The sequence below is a fragment of the Carya illinoinensis genome, chromosome 15, assembly GCF_018687715.1.
Source record: "Carya illinoinensis cultivar Pawnee chromosome 15, C.illinoinensisPawnee_v1, whole genome shotgun sequence".
Taxonomy (NCBI): Eukaryota; Viridiplantae; Streptophyta; class Magnoliopsida; order Fagales; family Juglandaceae; genus Carya; species Carya illinoinensis.
In genome coordinates this window covers 45,203,224-45,223,631 of record NC_056766.1, presented here as the reverse complement: position 1 = coordinate 45,223,631, position 20,408 = coordinate 45,203,224, and the positions used below count along the sequence as shown (strand labels likewise).

Here is a 20,408-nt window from a genome sequence, read left to right as displayed (position 1 = left end):
AAAAAAAAAAAGACGAAGGTACCTGTCCATGAGTAACTCTCCCAATTTTATTAAGAAAACCCTCACTTATGGCGGAGAAATACCATGGGAACAACAAACAAACATACTCAAACTGTCTCCAGTAATATCTAACATAAGGAATACCCAACCTATCTGTACGTATAAGCCCCTTCAATCTACCCAAACGAAAGTCCTCACCAAGAAAATCCCAATTCCCTCCACTCGTCCCATCTTTAGCTAAAAAATCCACAACCATATTAGCTTCTCTAAACACATGCTTAAACTGAATATTCATCGAGGATATGAGAAAAAGCACTTTGTCCAAAAAATCTCACAAATACCAATATTTACAAGTCCCCGAAATAAACCATCCCATCACCACACTCGAGTCCGACTCTACTAAAACAGTTTGCAAACCCAGCTGTTGACACAGATGAAGCCCATCAAGCATGTCTCTACACTCAACAATATTATTTGTAGCCTAACCATATGAAAAAGCAAAACCCCCAAGAACCTACCCATGCGCGTCCTGAACAACACCTCCCCCACCGATCATCCCAGGATTCCCAAGGGACGCACCATCTACATTGAGCTTTGAGATTCCCCCTATCGGAGGAGCCCAAGCAATCAACTTCAAATTTTTAACTTTAGTCAGCATAACACGACAATTAAACTCCCTCAACACTCCCAAATCATGATCCCCCACTACTTTAAATGTTTTCATGAACCCCGATATATCTAAAATAAAACCTTTTACCATTCGAATAATGCCCTTCGACTCAAATTTAGTATCTTCCATCCGTGCTGCACATCGAGCTTTCCAAAGAGCCCAAGAGATCAATATAGGAATAATACCATGAAGCCAATGAACTTGTGAGGTTAGAGAAGCCTGACACCACCATATATTCTATTCGAGCCTGAGGTAGTCGAATGCCAAAACAGGCAGCAAAAAAATCCCAAACCTTCCTTGATCCCTCCCCATCACAAAACACATGGTCTAATGTCTCAACCTTATTAGCAACACAGCAATGGCACCTAGCAACTATTGGAATCCCAAGCTGTTGAATAGTGGCATCAACAGGAATAGCATTTTGACGTGCCTGCCAACAAAAAAAAAGACATTTTTTTTGGGACATGATCTTGCCAAAGCCACTTCTTCCAGGGACACATATTACTGCGTGAACAAATAATTTGCAAAACCGACATCGTAGTAAAAACCCCATCTACCTCGTGCTTCCAAACCAGCATACCCTCCCCCCCCCCCCCCTCCCTCCCTCAGAACACGAACATTTGTTGAATAATTCTCTGGAACATATACTCATCAACCAATGTCTGAACCTCATCATACTTCCAACCCACCCCAGCACATAAATCCTGGACAAGCAAGTTATGATTCCCCACAACTGGTAGAAGATCAACAATAGGTCCATCACCAAGCCAATTATCATACCAAAAATTTAAGATGCCCTCCCAAACTATCCATTGCAAATTTCGAATGAGCAAAGGCAGCACCTGTAAAATCTCTTTCCAAAAGCAAGATCCCCTTAACCCAGCCCCAAATAAGGCAAGCGGCTTCTCCCCCACATATTTTTTCCAGAAAAAATATGACCAAAGAGAGCCACCTATAAGTAGCTTCAAAGCAAACTTCATAAACAAAGACTTTCAAACCTCCAAAAGGTCCCAAATCCCGAATCCACCTTCCTTTACCGGCAAACAAATACACCTCCAAGACACCCATTTCCTTTTATTGACATCCCCGCTTGAACCCCAAAGGAAATTAGAAAAAATTTTCTTCGACTTAGCAACAATTCCTTTCGGCAAAGACAACACAGACATCAAGTGGATGGGCATGCTATTAAGAACATGTTTAAGAATGATGAGTTTACCACTGAAAGAGAGTAACTTACACTTCCATCCTACCAATTTCTTTTGCACTCTTTTTAATAAAGACTCAAACATATGCAACCTCTTTCTTTCTACATGAACCGGGATCCCCAAATACACACAAGGCCATGCACCTTCAACAAATCCTGAAATATGCTTCAGTTGTATTCTCAAATCATAAGGAATACTTGAGGAGAAAAAAATAGAAGACTTACTTGGATTGACCAGCTATCTCGATAAGCTTTCATACTTGTGGATCACCCCCATCAACTTCTGAATAGAACCCTTACCACCATTTGCAAAAATCAACAAATCATCCGCATATAACAAATGCGAAACCCGTGCACCACCATTGGAGTTAAAGTATTCAAATTGATGCACAAACATGCATTACAAATATGATTGGTAAGCCTACTTGCATCTTATTTCTTTTGAGAAAGCTCTTTATCAATACCCAAACTTGTTTTAATTATTTTGTTCAAGTACAAATTTAAATGAAGTTGCGTGCATGGGAAGTTTCTTGGTAAGCCAAATTGCAATTAATACCCAAGCATGCATTTACACGGTTTTGAACTGATCAAGTCCTTCCACATAAATAGTGCCTCAAAAATGACCATCGTACCCTCAGAGCTCTACTAGGTTAGAACTTTGATGAAATTTTTTGCCTCTCTCATGGCTGCCAGCACGGGCCAGCTGGGCTCACAGGCGACGGCTGGGGGCCAGCAGAAAGCAGCAGACCTGGTAGTGTAGTCCCCACAGCCTCTCTCAGAGGTCTTTGTACCTTTAAGACCATCTAAAATTATAGATGGTGAAGTCTGTATCATTTTCTCAAGGGAAGAAATTGAGAGATCTGCAAAACTTTTCAAGTTCTAAATGGTGATGAAATTTATAAGGCAATGCCTATCCTTAGACGCCATTTGCTCATTCATTAGAAGTCGTTGGGGTTTGGGGTCCCAACCTATGGTTTCAGCTATACGCAGGCCTAGAAATGTATTTATCAAACTGTCCAACAAAATCTATTTTCTGAAGGCTCTGTCTAGGGAAGCCACAAATATTAATGGGGTAAATTATAGAGCTTTCCATTGGCACCCAGAGTTTAATGAATATCAAGAGCTGTCGTTAGTCCCAATATGGATTGGACTTCCGAAACTCCCACCAAATTTTTACCATGAGTCCTTCTTGAAAAACATCACTACCCCTATTGGAAGATTTGTACACTGAGATAACACCACTAAATGTGCCACCAGAACTGATGAGGCGCGGGTGTACGTGGAAATGGATGCAGCTAAAGATCCCCTTCATGGGATTTGGATTGGAATCCCTTAAAAGCCAACTAGTCAGTAAGTGCAAATCGTATACGAGACCCTTCCAACTTACTGTGAAAAGTGCAAGGTCCAAGGACACAATGACAGAACCTGCCACTGGTTGGAAGGAGGAAAAAAGGAGGGGGAAAGGAAAAAAAAAGGAAGAGGAGAATCAAAACAATGTCAAAAGAAAGGAGGTGGAAAAACTAAAGGGCATAATCAACGCAAACAGAGAAGAAAATAATGGGGAGGGCAAAACAATACTAGAACTGATGATATTGGCATTGGGATCGTAGAGGCACAGGTCCTACAAGTGGAGGCGGCTGAGGAATCGCCGTCGAGAGTGGAGGAAACTAAGCAGGGAGAGGTTGAGATTGAGGAAGTAGTGGGGGAGGAAGGGGAATGGGGTCAATGGATTGAAAATAACAAGGTGGATCAATGGTCTGTAGAGGAGGCAACCGTTGTGCAGGACACATGCCAAATGAAATGAGAGCTACCTAGTGGTCTTCTAAGAACGGGAGAGTCAGCAGCTCAAGAACTAGCCTTGGAAGTAGTTGAAAATGCTACGCTTCTAGAGATGGAGGAGATGGCCACAATAGAATTAGGAGAGAAGGAAAATGGATCTCATAGAGGTTTTCTCTCAGATCCAAAAGGGGTCACAGAGACACAAGTGGGAAAATTCAAGGACTGCCCATCAGAAAGTGATACGCAGCCAGGAAACAAGTTAGACAAGAATAGAAGAAAACTTAGAAGCTCCACCATGGTGCCAAGCAAACCCTTACGACTGAATTTATAATGTGTAGGCCACTTTTCTGGAACATAAGGGGGTTGGGAACATCAAGAAGAAGACTTCAAAAGTTGGTAAAAAGAAATAAAATAAATTTTCTAGTCCTAGCAGAGCCATTTGTCAAAGAAGTCAAGGTGAACTGATTACAAAGAAGGCTACAATTGATCTCCTCTTACTTGAACCAAAATATGGGTGGGAAATTATGGCTCTTATGGAGGAGACGATTTACAGGTCTCCATATTAAATGATAGTGCCCAACATGTAATGGTTTTGATTTCAATTGAGCAACTTCTACATTTCTAGCTAGTGTAAGCAAAGTGTAAATACCAGGAAAGAAGAGAGCTATGGAGGTCATTACAGTAAGATATCCCGCAAGACGCACTGTGGCTAGGATTGGGGGACTTTAATATAATATGTGGAGATGACGAAAGACGTGGGGGAAGACCACGTCTTTGGGCGGCAATGGACAAATTTATCGAATTTATTGAACAATTGGGGCTAAGACATATGAAGTTATTGGGGAGAGCCTTCTCTTGGTGTAATGGCCAGATGGGACTATCAAGAAGCTGGGCAAGATTAGATAGATGCCTGATGACCGTGAAGGTCATAGCTCTCCTCCTAGATTCAAGGTGTAAATATCTTCCAAGGACATCATCAGACCATGCTCTCATGGTTATCGATCTAAAACCAGATGAGTCAAGATATGGCCCAGCCTTCGTTCAAATTCCAACAGATGTGGGTTTCGCATGACGGTTTCAGGAAGCTAGTTCAGGAGAATTGGCAGCAACCATTGGAAGAGTTGGGACTCAATCGACTGGCAGGGAAATTAAAAAAATTAAAAGCGGCACTAAAAGAATGGAACACTAATGTATTCGGAAGGACAAAGAATCACATAGAAAACTTGGAAAGGAGAATTGAGAGCCTAGAACACCAGCTACAACAACAATTCTTTGAGGAAATAGAGTTGGAACTACTAGTTACCAAGGAAGAGCTGGCCGTATGGAACCAAAGGGAAGAAACAAGTCTAGCGCAGCAGGCAAAGCTAAATTGGCTAGAGAAAGGAAAAGCCATAGCACAATTCTTTAGGCCCTTTACATCAAACTCAAAAGTTCTAGTGCAAGAGATGAGACTTAGGGATGATGAAATCCTCAAGTCACCAAAGGACATCCACCTGGGTGCTTTAAATTATTTTTGAAAATTTCTCAAAGCCAGGCCACAAAGGGACCTTCCTGACCTATCAAAGTTTATTAATAAAGAGGTCTTGGATCAGGAAAATCTCACTCTCACGAAGCTTCCAACAAGCCTAGAAATAAAAGAGGCGATGTTCTCAATATCAATAGATAGTAGCCCGGGTCCAGATGGATTTGGCTCGAGTTTCTACAGATCTTGCTGGGAGTGTGTTGAGAAGGATGTGGTGGAAGCTATCACAAAATTTTTTAGAGGAGCTCCTCTTCCAAAATTTTATTCGGCCTCTCACATTGTACCAATTTCGAAAAAGAAAAATCCTACAGGCTTCGAAAGCTCCAGGCCAATCAGCTTGTGTTTGGTGATATACAAGGTATGTTCAAAAATCATTGTTAAGAGACTGTCCCCTATACTTGGTAGACTGATTTCGCAAGATCAAGGTGCCTTCCTTCCAGGTCGAAGCATTTTTGAAAACATCTCCTTAGCCCAAGAGATGGTCCACCAAATAAACAAACAGGCTTATGGAGGTAATGTACTTATTGAGGTAGATATGGTAAAGGCATACGACAGTATAGATTGGGAATTTCTTATACACGTCATGAGTTGCTTCGGTTTCTCTCGAGAGGTCTATGGGATTATCCGACAATGCATCTCCTCTCCTTGGTTCTTGGTGGCAATGAATGGGAGCACGTAAGGCTTTTTCCCTTGTGGCCGTGGGTTACGACAAGGAGACTCGATGTCCCCTTATTTATTCATCTTGGTCGAAAGTATTATCCAGGTTGCTGAAAAAGAATTTTGCAGCTAGAAAAATAGAATCATTCAGCCACCCAAGGGGAGTGCCTTTAATCTCTCACTTGCTCTATGCGGAGGACATCATGGTATTTGCTAATGGGAGCTATAAGTCGATTAAAAATATCAGGGATATATTTCAACAATATGAAGATTGGTCAAGACAAAGCGTAAGCAAGGAGAAATCAGCCATATTCTTTTCAAAAAACATCAACATGAGCAGAAGAAGGGGTATGTTGAATAGAATAGGATTTTCGGAAGGCCATTTCCCAGTAAGATATTTGGGCGTTCCTCAAGTCTCTGGCCGACTCAAAGTGATTCATTTTGACGAGCTTCTAAATAAGATGAGGGAAAGACTAGGAGGCTGGCAGCATAGGCTTCTATCAAACAGGGCGAGGATATTGCTATTGCGATAGGTGGTGGCAAGTATGCCAATACACTTACTCTCGGTAGTGCACGCACCAAAATCAATCATCAGTAAGATCAACTAGCTCATGAGCACCTTTTTCTGGGGCTCCTCAAAAGGAAAATAAAAAAGGAAATGGATAGCATGGTTAGAATTGTGTAGACCAACATCGGAGGGTGGGGTGGGATTTCAGAAAATTAAGGAAATCCAAAGTTCTCTATTCATGAAGTTTGCATGGAAAATAGTGACAGAAAACTCGGTGTGGGCACAATTCTTCAAAGCTAAGTACGTAAAAAACAAATACATCTCCTTGGTAGAGGAAAATAAAGGGTCGAACTTTTGGAAAGGCATTATGAGAAATATGCTGAAAATAATTAGTAATTCAAAATGGCGAATCCGGGAAGGAAACATCTCCTTTTGGCGGGATCATGGGGTTGGAGAAGGCCCGTTAGTGGAGGAGGGGCCTATTACCTAGAGGCATGATCTCAAAGTGAAGGAATGTAGGATCGATAATGGCTGGGATGTAAATTTGTTACGGAGCCTTGTAGGAGAAGATAAATTGGAAGAGATCCTAAACGACTTGGGACAACAAAAAGAAGGGGCAGACCTTCTAGTATGGACTGCAAATGTGAATGGCAATTTTTCAGTAAAAAGTGCTTGGGAATGTATTTGAGTCATAGCTCCAAAATTAGCCCGGTCGGACTGGATTTGGAATGCGGCTCTTCCAAAAAAATACTTGGTAACCATGTGGAAGGCGATAAATGGCTACCTTAGCATGGATGATAAAGTTAGGAAGCTGGGAATTCCCATGGTATCAACATGTGAGTGTTGTGCAGAGGGGAGTGTGGAGAACCAAGACCATGTGCTAGCAACTGAAAATATTGCAAAAGAAATTTAGAAAAGAGCTTCAGCTCAGGTGGGCATGACCTATGACCCGAACAAACCATGGAAGGAAAAGGGGTAACTTTGGTTCAGACGTGCAGCCAGAGCATCTCAAAAAGGTTGTCTCATTGGTTGCATCCCACCGATCATAACCTGGGCTCTATGGCTTTGGCGATGCAAAGCAAGAATGGAATAGAAAGCAATGTCAGTAGAGTCCCTTTGGCAATCGATAAAGACTGCAATCTCCTGGGTTGGAATTAGACTGAAAGCTGATAACAAAATGCATTTAGATGATGAGAAATTCTTGCATGCACTATCGATCCCATGTAAAGCCCCAAAACAGGAAAAAGCAATTATGGTGAAATGGAGGAGATCGAGGCTAGGGTGGTGCAAATTAAACATGGATGGAAGTTGCTTGGGGAACCCAGGGCGCATGGGGACTGGAGGTGTTATTAGGGATGATCAAAGGAAACTAATGTTGGCCTTCTTAGTAGGATTGGGGCACGACACAAACAACTAGGCAGAATTGATGGCTCTGCTGCATGGTCTGAGAATGTGCAAAGAAATTGGTCTAGTGCAGGTCGAGGTGGAACTAGATGCTTTGCTAGTGGTGTGCTGGATGGAGAAGAATGATTGGGAATTTGGTACCTGGAGGACTTTTGGGAGGAGATACAAGGTATAATTTCAAGCATGCATGTGGTGGTAAGGCATGTCTTCAGAGAGTGCAATGCTGCTGCAGACTTGCTAGCTCGTTTGCAGACTGGTTTAGTCCCCAAAAAGTGGATGCAGTTTGAGGACTTACCCCATGTTCTTAAAGGCATCCTTAAATTAGATAGAATAGGCCTCCCTGCTATGAAATGTTGAGCCCCTCTGTTTTGGCCTTTATTTTTTATTTTTTATTTTTTACAAAACCTGTAAATCGATTGGACTGATTTCTTTTGTATACGGGTTACCTCCCCTGTTTTGAGGGCTTAATACAATATCACCCTTGAAGGGTTTACCAAAAAAAAAAAGTCCTTCCACATAAAACAAACGTCCATTTTGAAACCCATTAGGATTATTCTAATTATGACTTTTCTCTATGAACATTAGACCACTACTGGGATTTCATGTCAAAGGAAAAGGCGTTGGCCACAAAACTTAAATATGATCATGCTAACAAATTAGCTATGGATAATGTCGAAAGAAGCCATTACTTTTAGATCTAAGAGCCAGAGGGAAGGTATCCAGTGCGTTACAAAATGTCTTTGTTCGGTGGCAGGTGGAGCTCCAGGCTCAGTCATCAGTTTACCTTGTTGGCATTTTTTTTTTTAGGAAGAGGATGGTACCCCAATTTTATTGATTACCCTCACTTATGACAGAGGAATACCATGGTAACAATCAGAACACGTGTGATTTACAAATAATGAATAAAAACCATCTCAGGCATCAAAACTAACTAAAAACAACCAAAACAATAATTAAACATGCCTAGAAATATACTAAACATGCCTAGTAAAAAACCAGAAACATAAACTATATAGGCCTAATTAAAAACTTCAAATAAACCACACCAAAACTAGATTATGATGTGAGGAAGGCCAATCTTGTCTAAACGAATCATGCCTTTTAGCTTACGTGGTAAAGAAACAAATGAATTGAATCTCATATTGAGACCCTGCTCTCCCAAACGTGCAAGAAAATTTGCTAGACAATTTCATTCTCTGAATTGATGCTCAATTGTGAAATGGATGCCGAGTAGACTATTTAACATCTCATCCCAATAGTCCCATAAGTACCAAATCGAGTAGCTTTGACACTTTAACCAATTAATTACCACCAAGCTTGAATCACATTCTATTGCCACCTATGTGAAACCCATCTCCTTACAAACACCAACACCCACAATTAAGGCACGTAATTCCGCTTTATTATTAGTACCATGCCCAAAATGAGAAGAGAAGGTAGAAATAAAATTCCCATTTTGGTCCTGTAGGAGTCCCCCTCCACTGCAATTAATTCTTGGGTTGCCACGACAACTACCATCAACATTTAACTTTATCCATCCATGTGTAGGTTTCCTCCAATGAATTAGACGCGGTGGTCTTCTTTGATAATTAACGAATGGCACCTCAAGTGCCTTGAGGATGGCTTTGTCAGTGGACGATATAGCCCATTTTTGAACCAAAAGAGATGATAAATTCTGAATCCATACCTTGATAGCTATCACACTCCCATTACCACTTCCTATGTTCCTTCCATCCTTGCTTTGCATCGCCTTAGCCATAGTCTCCAAGAAATGATAGAAGGTAACAAGCCAAGTAAAATACCTCGATAGCTGGATTTTTTGGCATATGCAAACCAACTTTGTACAGTTTCCCACCATGAGCTCCCCTCCATCCATGGAACACCTAGAGCTGTCGACGCCATGGCCCCCACTTGAGACACTATCAATCTCGATCGCAACACATGATCTAGTGTTTCTACATCACCATTTGCACAACAGTCGCAACATGATACCCTAGGAATATCCAAGGATTGAATTCGATTGTCGACCGGTAATGCCCCGAACCTGGCTTTCCACATACAAAGAGAAATTTTCTTTGGTAGCAATTGATGCCAAATCCAATCCAATTCAGGATGTTCAACACCTTTTACATGAATTAAATCCCAGGTGCTTCTCATCGTGAAGCATCCATCTATGGCATGCTTACAAATCATAATATCATGCCCATCTCTCCCTACCGCTGTTTGTTGCATAATCTCCCCAGCTTTTTCCAAGCCAATGAGCTCTGCAAGCTTCTCTTCATCCCATGAACCATCAACCCACACATCCTATATTTTGAGCCCCTTAGACAGATTGTCAGAACTGCTACACAAAGGGCCAATTTTGTAGCCACTTGTCAAACGAAAAAGAAAAAACAATGTCCCTCACTTTCACATGCCCATCTCCTAATCCTAATCCTAATCACCCACTAAAAGTTCGACACATTTCCTAAAGGTATTTCTCATGGAAAAAGTTTTTTGCCTAGGAGTGAAGTTTTGTGGGGAAAAAAAAAAACTCTTTCTCAGGCAATATATTAAGGTTTTTTCCACGGCACTTAATTCATGGAAATTAAGTAATTCCCACCGTCACAATCATGGGTAATCAACAAATATATGCATGGAGCAGGGCTTATTTGCCACAAAACAAGTAGTGGGTAATAATTATCCCCACAAAATTCATTTGTCACTGTTGCCCCTTTACCCACGAATTTTTAAGGCAGATTTGCTTCATTACCCACGAGTACCACTTATGGGAATAATAGCGTTGCACAAGGATTGCCCTGATGGGAATTACTCCATTGCCTATGAGTTGTACTGTTGGGAATTATACCTTTTCCCACGAGTGAATTTAGTGGCATTATCTGTTTTACCCATGATATTGATAGCAATTTTATTGCCTTTTGCGATGAAGTGTCCATGATTTAACCACGGAACATTCTGTGGATAAAAACGTTTAGTCCCCACCGATTAGAGTTATCATGGGAAATGGAAGTATTTGCGGCGAATTATACGCCACGAGACTCCCACGGGCAGAACTTGTGGGAAAAATAATATTCCCGCCAAAAACTAGCTTTTTGCCACGAAACCCCCCCCCCCCGGGGAACCTTAATATTTCTTGTAGTGATATTACTCTATAACTTTAATGTGAACTTGTTCCCTTCTTGCTCATGCTTGTTTTCTTGATGTGTTTGACTCCATTGTGTAGACAACTTGAGGTTGAGACGTCTTTATTCTTTGAATTCATTTGTTATCATCAAAATTCATGTGTAGATATATAATTACACAAAACTTGAAACCTTAGGTTCAACATATTTCAAGATATCATATTTTAATTTTTTTGAGTTGTAAAATAGGGTTAAGGGTTACGCTATGGCAGAAAGATGATACTATCAAGAATACCATTTTTAGGCTTGAGCAGTTAGTGTTGTAGGCCTGAACACTTAGCCATGTGGTTTGTTTTTATAATATCAAGGCTTGAAGGAAATGGCATGATCTGGGTGATCTCTTAGGGAAGTAAGATAATTGAGGTCTTAGGTTTCATGAAGTTTATGAAATGGTTTATAGCGTAGTAGTTTGTAAGTTCAACGAACTTCAAGGATAGATTTTATGGAAATTTCTGCAAAAGTTTAAGGTTTGGCAGACCTAGGAACTGATTTGTTATTATTTAATGTTTTTAGATTTTTAAGTTTTGAGAGTCGACTGTTTTGTTATTGGATATAAGTTCATCAATCTAACATATTCTGGAAAATGAATTTTGCATAATTTAAGGTTTTGGGATTGCAGATTTGAAGGACTGATTTATAATGAGATTGGCGTAGTTAGTTTCGCAGGCTTGGTGTATTAGTTTGAATTATTTTGGAGATTGATTAGGCTGTAACCATTAAAATGGGATTGATCATAGTTGAATGATGGATATAGAAAATTTGAAGTAGAATATTTATTTGGGAATTGAAGGTATTGATTTAGGTTGTGTAATTCTCTAAGGATCAAAGATCTGGATCAAATTCAAGAAAATAATTGTTATAGCCCGAGGTTATAGTGGCGGGTTTTAGGATTGATCTATACCAAGTTTGAGGATAATAGATGGTGTGGATTCAGTAGATGATTCTTGTTAATTTCGAGGATATAGATCTAGATGATGAATATGATAGGAATGAATCACTTGTAAGTAGGAGAAGTGTTGGTTTTGACTAAGGACGTGTAATAGTTGTGAGTGTATGGATTTGGAGAGTACATGTCCTTTTTTCATTTTGGCTTGGAAGAAGTGGTTTGGTAGGTGTTAATTTATGAGGACATAGTCTTTTTGCATTTTGGCGAGTCATCAGAGTGCGCACGAAAGTGTGATTTTTTGGAGATAATTAAGTATTCAAATTTTGTGCTGATTTTGAAAAATTAGTGGTGATTCGAAGTTTTAATAGGAGATTAATCATTTGGTTGTGCAATTTATGCTTATTGATGGTTTACTTTGAAGTGGCTATTAGGTTACCAAAGGTGGAATACAATGAATGTTTATAGGTTATAGCATAGGAGTTGATTGAGGTTAGTACTGTATTGTAGGAAAATAATAATTAATGGAATTTACTAGGTGTTGTATTAAGGTTCTTGTGGAAATAGAGATTTCGGATTATATGGTTGCCCTTGGAGTACTAGACGTGATGGTCACTGGGAGACTAATGCAAGTATGATGGAATCGCCTATAGGAGTAAATTTGGGAGGGCATTACTCATGCTTGTATGGGAATAGTTGATGGTATGTTTTCTCAAGTGTTCTGAGTTGTAACTTCTATCCTGCTTGGCACTGATGTTTGACTTCACAAATTTCGAGGACGAAATTGATTTTAAAGGGGGGAGGATGTGATATCCCCATTTTACGTATATTTTTATTGAGTAATTTTATTTAAATTATTATAATTAGTGATTTTCTTATTTTAAATTAAACGTGATTGTTGCAATATTATTTTATGAGTTTTAAGTGGTGAAATTACTTTAACGTGCTTTCTTGCTATTTATTATTATATATTTTCTAATTTCTTTTTAATTTAAATTAGTTATTTTTGGGCTTTAAAATTTATTGTGTTTTTAGATTTTATTATTATATTTTATTTAATCACTGCATTTGAATTATTTTATTTAACTTGCTGTTTTGAAAATAATTTTCGCTAGATCAGTTTAATGACCCAAGTTGTGAGGATTGGACCTCATTTCTTTCTCTTCCTTTTTCTTTTTCTTTATTTTTTCTTCTTCTTTTTCTTTTCTCCCCTCCTCATCTCTCTCCCCGCGCAAGACATCCATCTCTCCCTCTCCACGCGTTTCCTTCTTCTACTCCAGCCCTCCACCGCTCACCGGTGTGACCCTTACCGCCCGGCTCTTTCTCTTCCCCTCCGGTCGGCAAGCTCCCCCACCCGTTTTCAGCTCCTCCCTTCTACTCTGTTTTGGCCATTTTTGACTTCCACCGCCGTTTTCACCGCTACTCATGGCCAATCATCACTTCCACTAGCTTCACTACCACATCTAAGCCATTCCCTATCAATTCCAAGTCTTACTTTGTTCCCATTCAAAGTGGGTATTTTGTGACCCATGGTCACAGTGCATTTTGTAGTGTTACGTTGCTTTTCTGCCACCTTTAGCAGCTCATTGATCCTCCAAAAATTCTTTTAAAGCACTATAAATATTTTTCAAACTTCCTTTAAGATTTAAATATATTTTTGCTTTAACAATACATTGTGATTTAGTTGGTTGTGCCGGACTAAATTCGAGGAGTCGGGGGTCAAATGGATTTAAGGATGGAGTTATTTATGATTGGATAATGTTGGGTTTATTGGATAATTTGTCTTGTCATTAGCATTGCATGGTGCATGCATGTAAATGTGTTGGAAAAGGAAAACTGAGTTTTCGTATAATTGCATGCATGTTCATGTGCATATTTGGAAATTGGGTTTTATACGAGAAAGGATTTTAGATGTGTTTGAAATGATCTGATTGAACGGTTTGATAGAGAGTCACTGTAGGGATGGTGGTAAGCAGGGACAATGGTAGAGTCTCGCCTGTGATTCCCGCCTACAGTGCACGTGTAGGGATGGTGATAGAGTCTTGCCTGTAATTCCCACCTACAGTGTTCTGATGGTTTGGTTAATGGGCCATTTTCTGGAAAAATAGTAAGATTGGATTTTTTGAGCCAAAATGAGATTTTGGCGTGCGTGGAAAATGTGGTTTTCGGGACATATGCATATGATATCATGTTCATGCATTTGGTTATTGCATAAATGTATTTTTATCTTGAGGTTGTTTGGATTGTTACTTAAATGTGATACGTCTTTGGTACTGTAGTTTCTAATGTAAATGTTGGGGAGGTTGAGCCCGAAGATGTGGCTTCACTAGAGGAGTGATCGGGGATCACTCTCTTGTGAGTTGTGATTTGTTTCTCGATTTTTGTTATTACTTTTGATTTGTATTATATTTTTACTAGTTATTTGTAATATTTTTAGTACGCTTGTTTTTAAGCGAGTTTGTATTTAAACAAATTCTGATACTTAGTCGACTGACTTTATTATTCTGCTGCGTTATTTTTGTTGTACACTTTCGCTTGCGCACACACTCGTCACTTAGCGATGGAATGTGTGACCCGTGTTATCATTATCCCGGATGCCTCGATTCCACGTGTCAGTACGTGAGAGTTGGGGCGTCACAATTTGATTTTTTTTCCTTCCTTAAATCTGAATATTTTAATATTAGATTGTGCATTGTCGTGACCTTGTGCCATTATCAAACTTACATTTTCATTATTTTGTATGTATTTAATTTTAATGTACTATTTTTTAACTATTTCTTTTTCCCATTGTTGATTTGTCCCTCCCTTAAATCTAAAAAGTATAATTTGATAGTATTTGTGCGTCTTTATATCTTATTTAAAGCTGTTTTTTCTTTTTTTTTTCCTCGTCAATAGTCCAAATCTTGTATATTCTTTATATGATCCAAATAATAAACAATTCCCACCCTTTTCTTAATTATTTTTCCAACTCTCATTCAAAAGTTAATTGATGGACGAAATTTCATATACTTATACACTACAACAAATAAGGTTAAAAGCCAATAGTCAATTTTTCGCCGCAAATAAGTATTTCTGGCTAAAAATTATTGCCCGAAATTCGCCACTAATTTTGAGCCAAGAAAAACTTTTCCCGGCTATTGTAATGAGTGAGAGAATATTTCGCAATTTCCTGTGACATATATTCGCCGCAAAAAGTCATTATTTTGCCGTAAATACTTCTGGCAACCATTACACTTTCTTTTTTTCCTTAATTATATTGGAATGCAAATATTGTTGACTACCTAAAGGCTAGGCCGGATTTCTTTAATTTCCTAAATCGTTGATTAATTTCCTAAAGCCTATTACCACTCCATTCATTTGACCGGTTGATTAATTTATTTGGATTTAGTAATTAATTTCGAATAAATAACCGCTTAACTAGTGTTATGCCTCCCATTTTGTTTTCAATAATTTGGCCCTTCGCCCCCAAACTTGACTTCTTATGGCATCTTATTTCTTTTGAGAAAGTTCTTCGTCAATACCCAACCTTGTTTTAATTATTTTCTTCAAGTACGTACAAATTTAAATGAAGTCGCGTGGGAAGTTTCTTGGTAATTAAGCCAAATTGCAATACCCAAGCATTTACACGGTTTTGAACTGATCAAGTCCTTCCACATAAAACAAACTTCCATATTGAATACCCATTAGGATTGTTCTAATGACTTTTCTGTGTGAACTTTAGACTAATGGGATTTCTTGACGTGGTAGCATTGAAGATTTATCACATCAAAGGAAAGGGCGTTGGCCTCAAAACTTAAATATATATGATCATGCTGTCACAGTAGCCATGGCTGATGTCAAAAGAAGTCCTTGCTTGTAGATGATCTGAGAATGAAGTTATCTACTGGTGTAATCTAGCATTTTAAAAGAAGAAAAATCACCGTGCATCATCTCTGTGCTTAAAATCCTATCAGGCTAGCTTCTGAATGGGGCTTATAAACGCTTACCCTTCAAACTTAGGTATACAGCAGGAGGCAATTTATATAAATATAACAATTCTGCCATATTCTTGTCTCTGTTTTACCTTTCTTGGGGGCTTTGGTTTGTTTTTCTTTTCTTTTTTTTTCCTGAAAATACTATTTATACTTTTAATTTTACACGCATAATCATATACGTGTAAATTATGAAGATTTTGGAATTCGAATTATAAAATTAAAAATTGATAAAATGAGCGTGGATACTTAATACATACATATAATATTGTACATAAAGTTTGTTGAAATATATGGCTCATACAGTTAAAGTAGGCAGACGCCAGATACAAAAATACAAAAATTACATATTTAATGTTGCTCCACTACGCTACACTCTACTTGCTCCGGCATCTGCCTACTTTCACTGTATGATCTATATATTTCAACAATTTCCACCTTGGCGAGTATCCACCCCTTAAGAGAAAAGAAAGCATATCCTGGGACTCCATCTGTAACAATAGGTTGGGACGTCTCCCATCTAGCACTTGGAGACATTAATCAAGTGCAAGCAATGTTTGAACTTATCTGTGGTAACAAGCTTTGTCAACATGTCTACTGCATTCTCATAAGTGTGAACTTTCACAAGCAAAAGTTCATTAAAAGAAACCAATTCCCTGATCATGTGAAACTTCACATCTATGTGCTTAGTTCTCGCATGATATATCTCGTTCTTTGCCAAATAAATGGCACTCTGATTATCACAATGCAACTGGACTCCACCTTGCTGAATACCTAGCTCCTTGACCAACCCTATAAGCCACAAAACTTCCTTGGCAGTCTCAGCCACGCCACTACCATATACTCTAACTCAGTAGTAGATAGTATAACTAGAGACTGAACCATAGACGTCCAACAAATAGGCCCGTCCACAACACTGAATACATAACCTGTGGTAGACCTCCTGTCATCCAAGTCCCCTACGCAGTCTGCATCCACATATCCCACAACTAAAAGATCGCCCTATTGTCTGCCAAACATGATACCATAGTTTTTACAACAAAGTTGTACGTAAATATATATATATATATATCACTATTTTTTTTTTCTGGATGTACCACATTGTTTTAATTTAGCTTGGTACCCTTTCAAAAAAATAATAATTTAGCTTAGTACGGCCTTACTTACCTAATTTTGCGATGAGATGAGATAAGAAATCTATGAGTAATAATGAGATATTTTGTAAATAGTTTGAGTTAAAATGTTTTATGAGATTTTGAAAAATGAGAAAGAAAATGTTGAATAAAAATATTATAAAGTTAAAAGAGAGTAAGAAAATAAGTTTTCAATACTATTTTTGTTTTGTGATTTGAAAAAGTTGAATAGTTTTTTGTGTTTTGTGTAGAAATTTAAAAAAGTTGTAATGATTAGATAATAACTAGGTGAAAAAGTAAAAGATTTAGAATTGAAAAGTATTTACGTTTGAATGATATTTTGATATTGAAATAAGATAGTTTGAGAGATTTGTATATCCAAACGAGGCCTAAGTGCACTTTTATGGTAAGTATTGGCACAACATACAAAAAGGTTAGGTTGATGTTGAATGCTGAATTTATATAAAAAGCAGCACAAAATATAGAGACATTACTATAAATATGCATTTTGCATATCAATGATCAATCCATGAGATCAGTGCTGCCCTTAATGATAATGTGGAGCAATAATGCTGAAGATGAGATGAAGCAAAGAAAAATACATCCCAATTCCCAAAGTGCCTCTAAGATCATGGATCCCAATCATAATTCTGGAGAGTTTATTATTTATGTAATTGCTTGGGGCAGAGATTGCCATGAAGTCTTCTATTATGTAGTTGCTAACTCCTTATGTCGATTGCATGTTCCTGGAACTAGGAAGCTTTTATTATGTAGTTGTTATACTTTTGCAAATCTTTCTAATGACTTGCATCCTTCAACATTTGACATTTGTTATATTTGGTGGCAGTTCTAATATTTCTTCGAGTTTGTGACAACCTCTCAAGGAAATATAAGTTAGGCTAACCATTCCTTTGATGCTCGTGGAAAGGCTAACAATTTCAGTCCTGATAGATCTGAACTATCAAAGTGAACAAGAAGGTAAACATGGTAGAGAAATTAGATTCTGTTTGGGAACAAATTAGAAGATTCATCACTTGCAATGCAGTGATTGAATTCGATGGAGGCTCCAATTCATGGAGTTGTTTTCACTCGATGAGATCTAGTCCTCACTCAATATCGACTGTCCATCATCCCCCATCTTCTTCACGAGATCTGGACAAAAACCAAGACGAAGCGGGCATAAATGTTGAGTGAAGAATGGGGATGATTGACAGTCAATATTCCAGTCCCATAGATATAAATCTTCAAGTCCAACGAGATTCCCAATGGATAAAAGTGGTTCTACTGCAGTGCCACTCAGCAACGTAATTATTCCATTTTACACTCGATTTCAGGAAAATATTCTAAGGTTAGTGCATCCCTCAAAACTCAACTTAGAAAGATTATCTAGGGATCCAACGGAATCATGCACCTCAACTAAACTTTTACACTCTTTTACACCCTGACAATAATTGAGGTGCTTGAAAAATCCGGAATTTCTTTTAAGAATTTCCAATGAGTGAAAGCCTTAATCCTAAAATTCTGTAAAAGAAAAAAGAAAGGAACCACAACCCCCAAGAAGGGCAAAGCTAAAGCAGAAACAAGAACATGGCAGAATAGTTATATTTATATAAATTCCATCCTGCTGTAAACTTAAGTTCCCTTCACTGAGGTATAAGCAGCCCCACATTTCTAATTCCCCCCATTCACAAGCCTGATAGGATTCTAAGCACACAGATGAGTGCTGAATTTTCTTTTTTTACAATACTAGATTGCATCTAATCGAGAGTTATTGTAACACCAGTAGATAGCTTCCCTCTCAGATCTAAAAGCAAGGGCTTCTTTTGACATCAACCCTAGCTACTGCCACAGCATCATATTCAGTTTTTTGGGCCAATGTCCTTAAGGGCACAGATCTGCTCCTCCCCCATTGCAGACATAACGCTCAGCACGAGGTCCTTTCCTTCACCAAACCCATCTTTAATCTATTCACAGGAAAAAAAAGATAAATATTAGTCTATACAGACACAAGAACAGAGAATCTATCCAAGGTCTGGACTCCTAAGCTTTTGATGAACAATCAGTTTGCAAGGTTAACAAAACCCTTCTCAGTGAGATACCTTGCCGAGCAGATTGTCATCAGTGGGAAGCCTCAGATCATCCTTGGTGTCTCCATTATCCATTAAAAGACTCACCTACCCGACAACAAGTCTTAATCTGGTTGACAACACTAAAATCGCTATTACCAATTGATTGCTTGTTACTACATGACAGCATTGCCAAAAATTGGTTGATAAAGATTACTAAATAAAACTTACAAAACCGTCTTCAGAGATATCAATCAACTGATCATCAGTGCGAGAAACATGAGGAACCTGCATTATTGGCATGCCCAAAAAGATGTTGGAGCAGGTCCACCTACATTGACCTACATTGACATAACTTTTTTTTTTTTTTTGACTTCCAATAATGCTCTTTTAACGTTATCCATTCGGTCCGGCCGAAACCAAAATAGCGAACTTTACAATGATAGATTTTTGTGAGTTTCAATGTTCTTTTAACGTGATCGATTGGGTCCGAAAGCAAATTAGTGATGGTCTAAAACAGGGCAATGTCCAAAACAGGGCATAAAGAAGCAAGCTAATTTTGGAAGGGATACGATGAACTTGTCTACAAAATGTTACATGCACATCGATACAATGCCGACTACAGATGAAGTCTATTTGGGATGCAACATGCAAGTGTTTTTAGCAGATATTTGCTCTAATAATGCTAGGGATGAAAATTTTCAGGGCAACACAACACTATATTGCCACACTACTATAAACCCTGTTCCAAACAAGGTGTACGATATCAAACTATTATTATTATTATTATTATTATTATAATATATAATTATTTTGATAATATTTCTAACAAGTATAAATTGTCTTAGACCTTTGGGTCCTCATGGTCCTTCTCCACCGGATCTGGAAGTATAAATTGGTGATAAACATATATGGCCCATCATACACAAGGTCTATGGGGCCCAAAACATGGCAATGTACATAAAAAGGCACAGAGAATCAGACTTTGTGAAGTTTATTATGTTTTTCTACTATTTTTTATTTGTTTGTTATTTATTATTGTTTTTGTAATTCTTGTAGGAGAAAATGATTGAGTAGCATTATGCTTTTGAGGAACTTTTCTCAGTGACATCGACATATTTATGTAGTCCCCAAATCAAGTTAATCTTCTCTCTCCATGAGCTGATTCCTTTCTTTTACTGAGTTCTGGGATTTAGCAAGAATAGTTGTTCATTTACCATTATTTTTCGACAGTTGTTTTCGGGCTGTTGGTTTCAGACTGCTCAAGTTGGTCCAACCTGTTTATACACAGCACCCTTCCTACTCTCACACAAAAACCAATATTTCCCCTGGCTATGTAGAGGAATGGCAAGGAAAATCATTGAGGATTACTTACTTGGTCCATGCATTAGAGTTAATCCTTGCAACAACAGTCCATTTGATTCTATAG

The 20,408-nt window shown here is 38.4% G+C and overlaps 1 protein-coding gene across 1 annotated transcript; it reads right to left on the bottom strand.

Moving 5' to 3' along the window:
* Positions 1–18,501: 18,501 nt before the first annotated feature.
* Positions 18,502–20,378, bottom strand: LOC122297373 (eukaryotic translation initiation factor 5A-2-like). Its single transcript, XM_043107411.1, has 4 exons — positions 20,355–20,378; positions 19,211–19,267; positions 19,013–19,087; positions 18,502–18,877 (listed from the first exon to the last, which is right to left on the bottom strand). The coding sequence occupies exons 1-4, from the start codon at positions 20,361–20,363 to the stop codon at positions 18,773–18,775; spliced, it is 246 nt and encodes an 81-aa protein (XP_042963345.1). The 5' UTR covers positions 20,364–20,378; the 3' UTR covers positions 18,502–18,772.
* Between the last annotated feature and the right edge of the window lie 30 nt (positions 20,379–20,408).

What these genes read in the sequence shown, in the direction of transcription:
- LOC122297373 (XM_043107411.1), bottom strand. An exon ending in ATATCTCTGAAGACGGTTTT is followed by an intron (nt 19,088 to 19,210) that starts GTAAGTTTTATT and finishes GTTGTCGGGTAG; the next exon opens with GTGAGTCTTTTAATGGATAA. An exon ending in ATGACAATCTGCTCGGCAAG is followed by an intron (nt 18,878 to 19,012) that starts GTATCTCACTGA and finishes TCCTGTGAATAG; the next exon opens with ATTAAAGATGGGTTTGGTGA.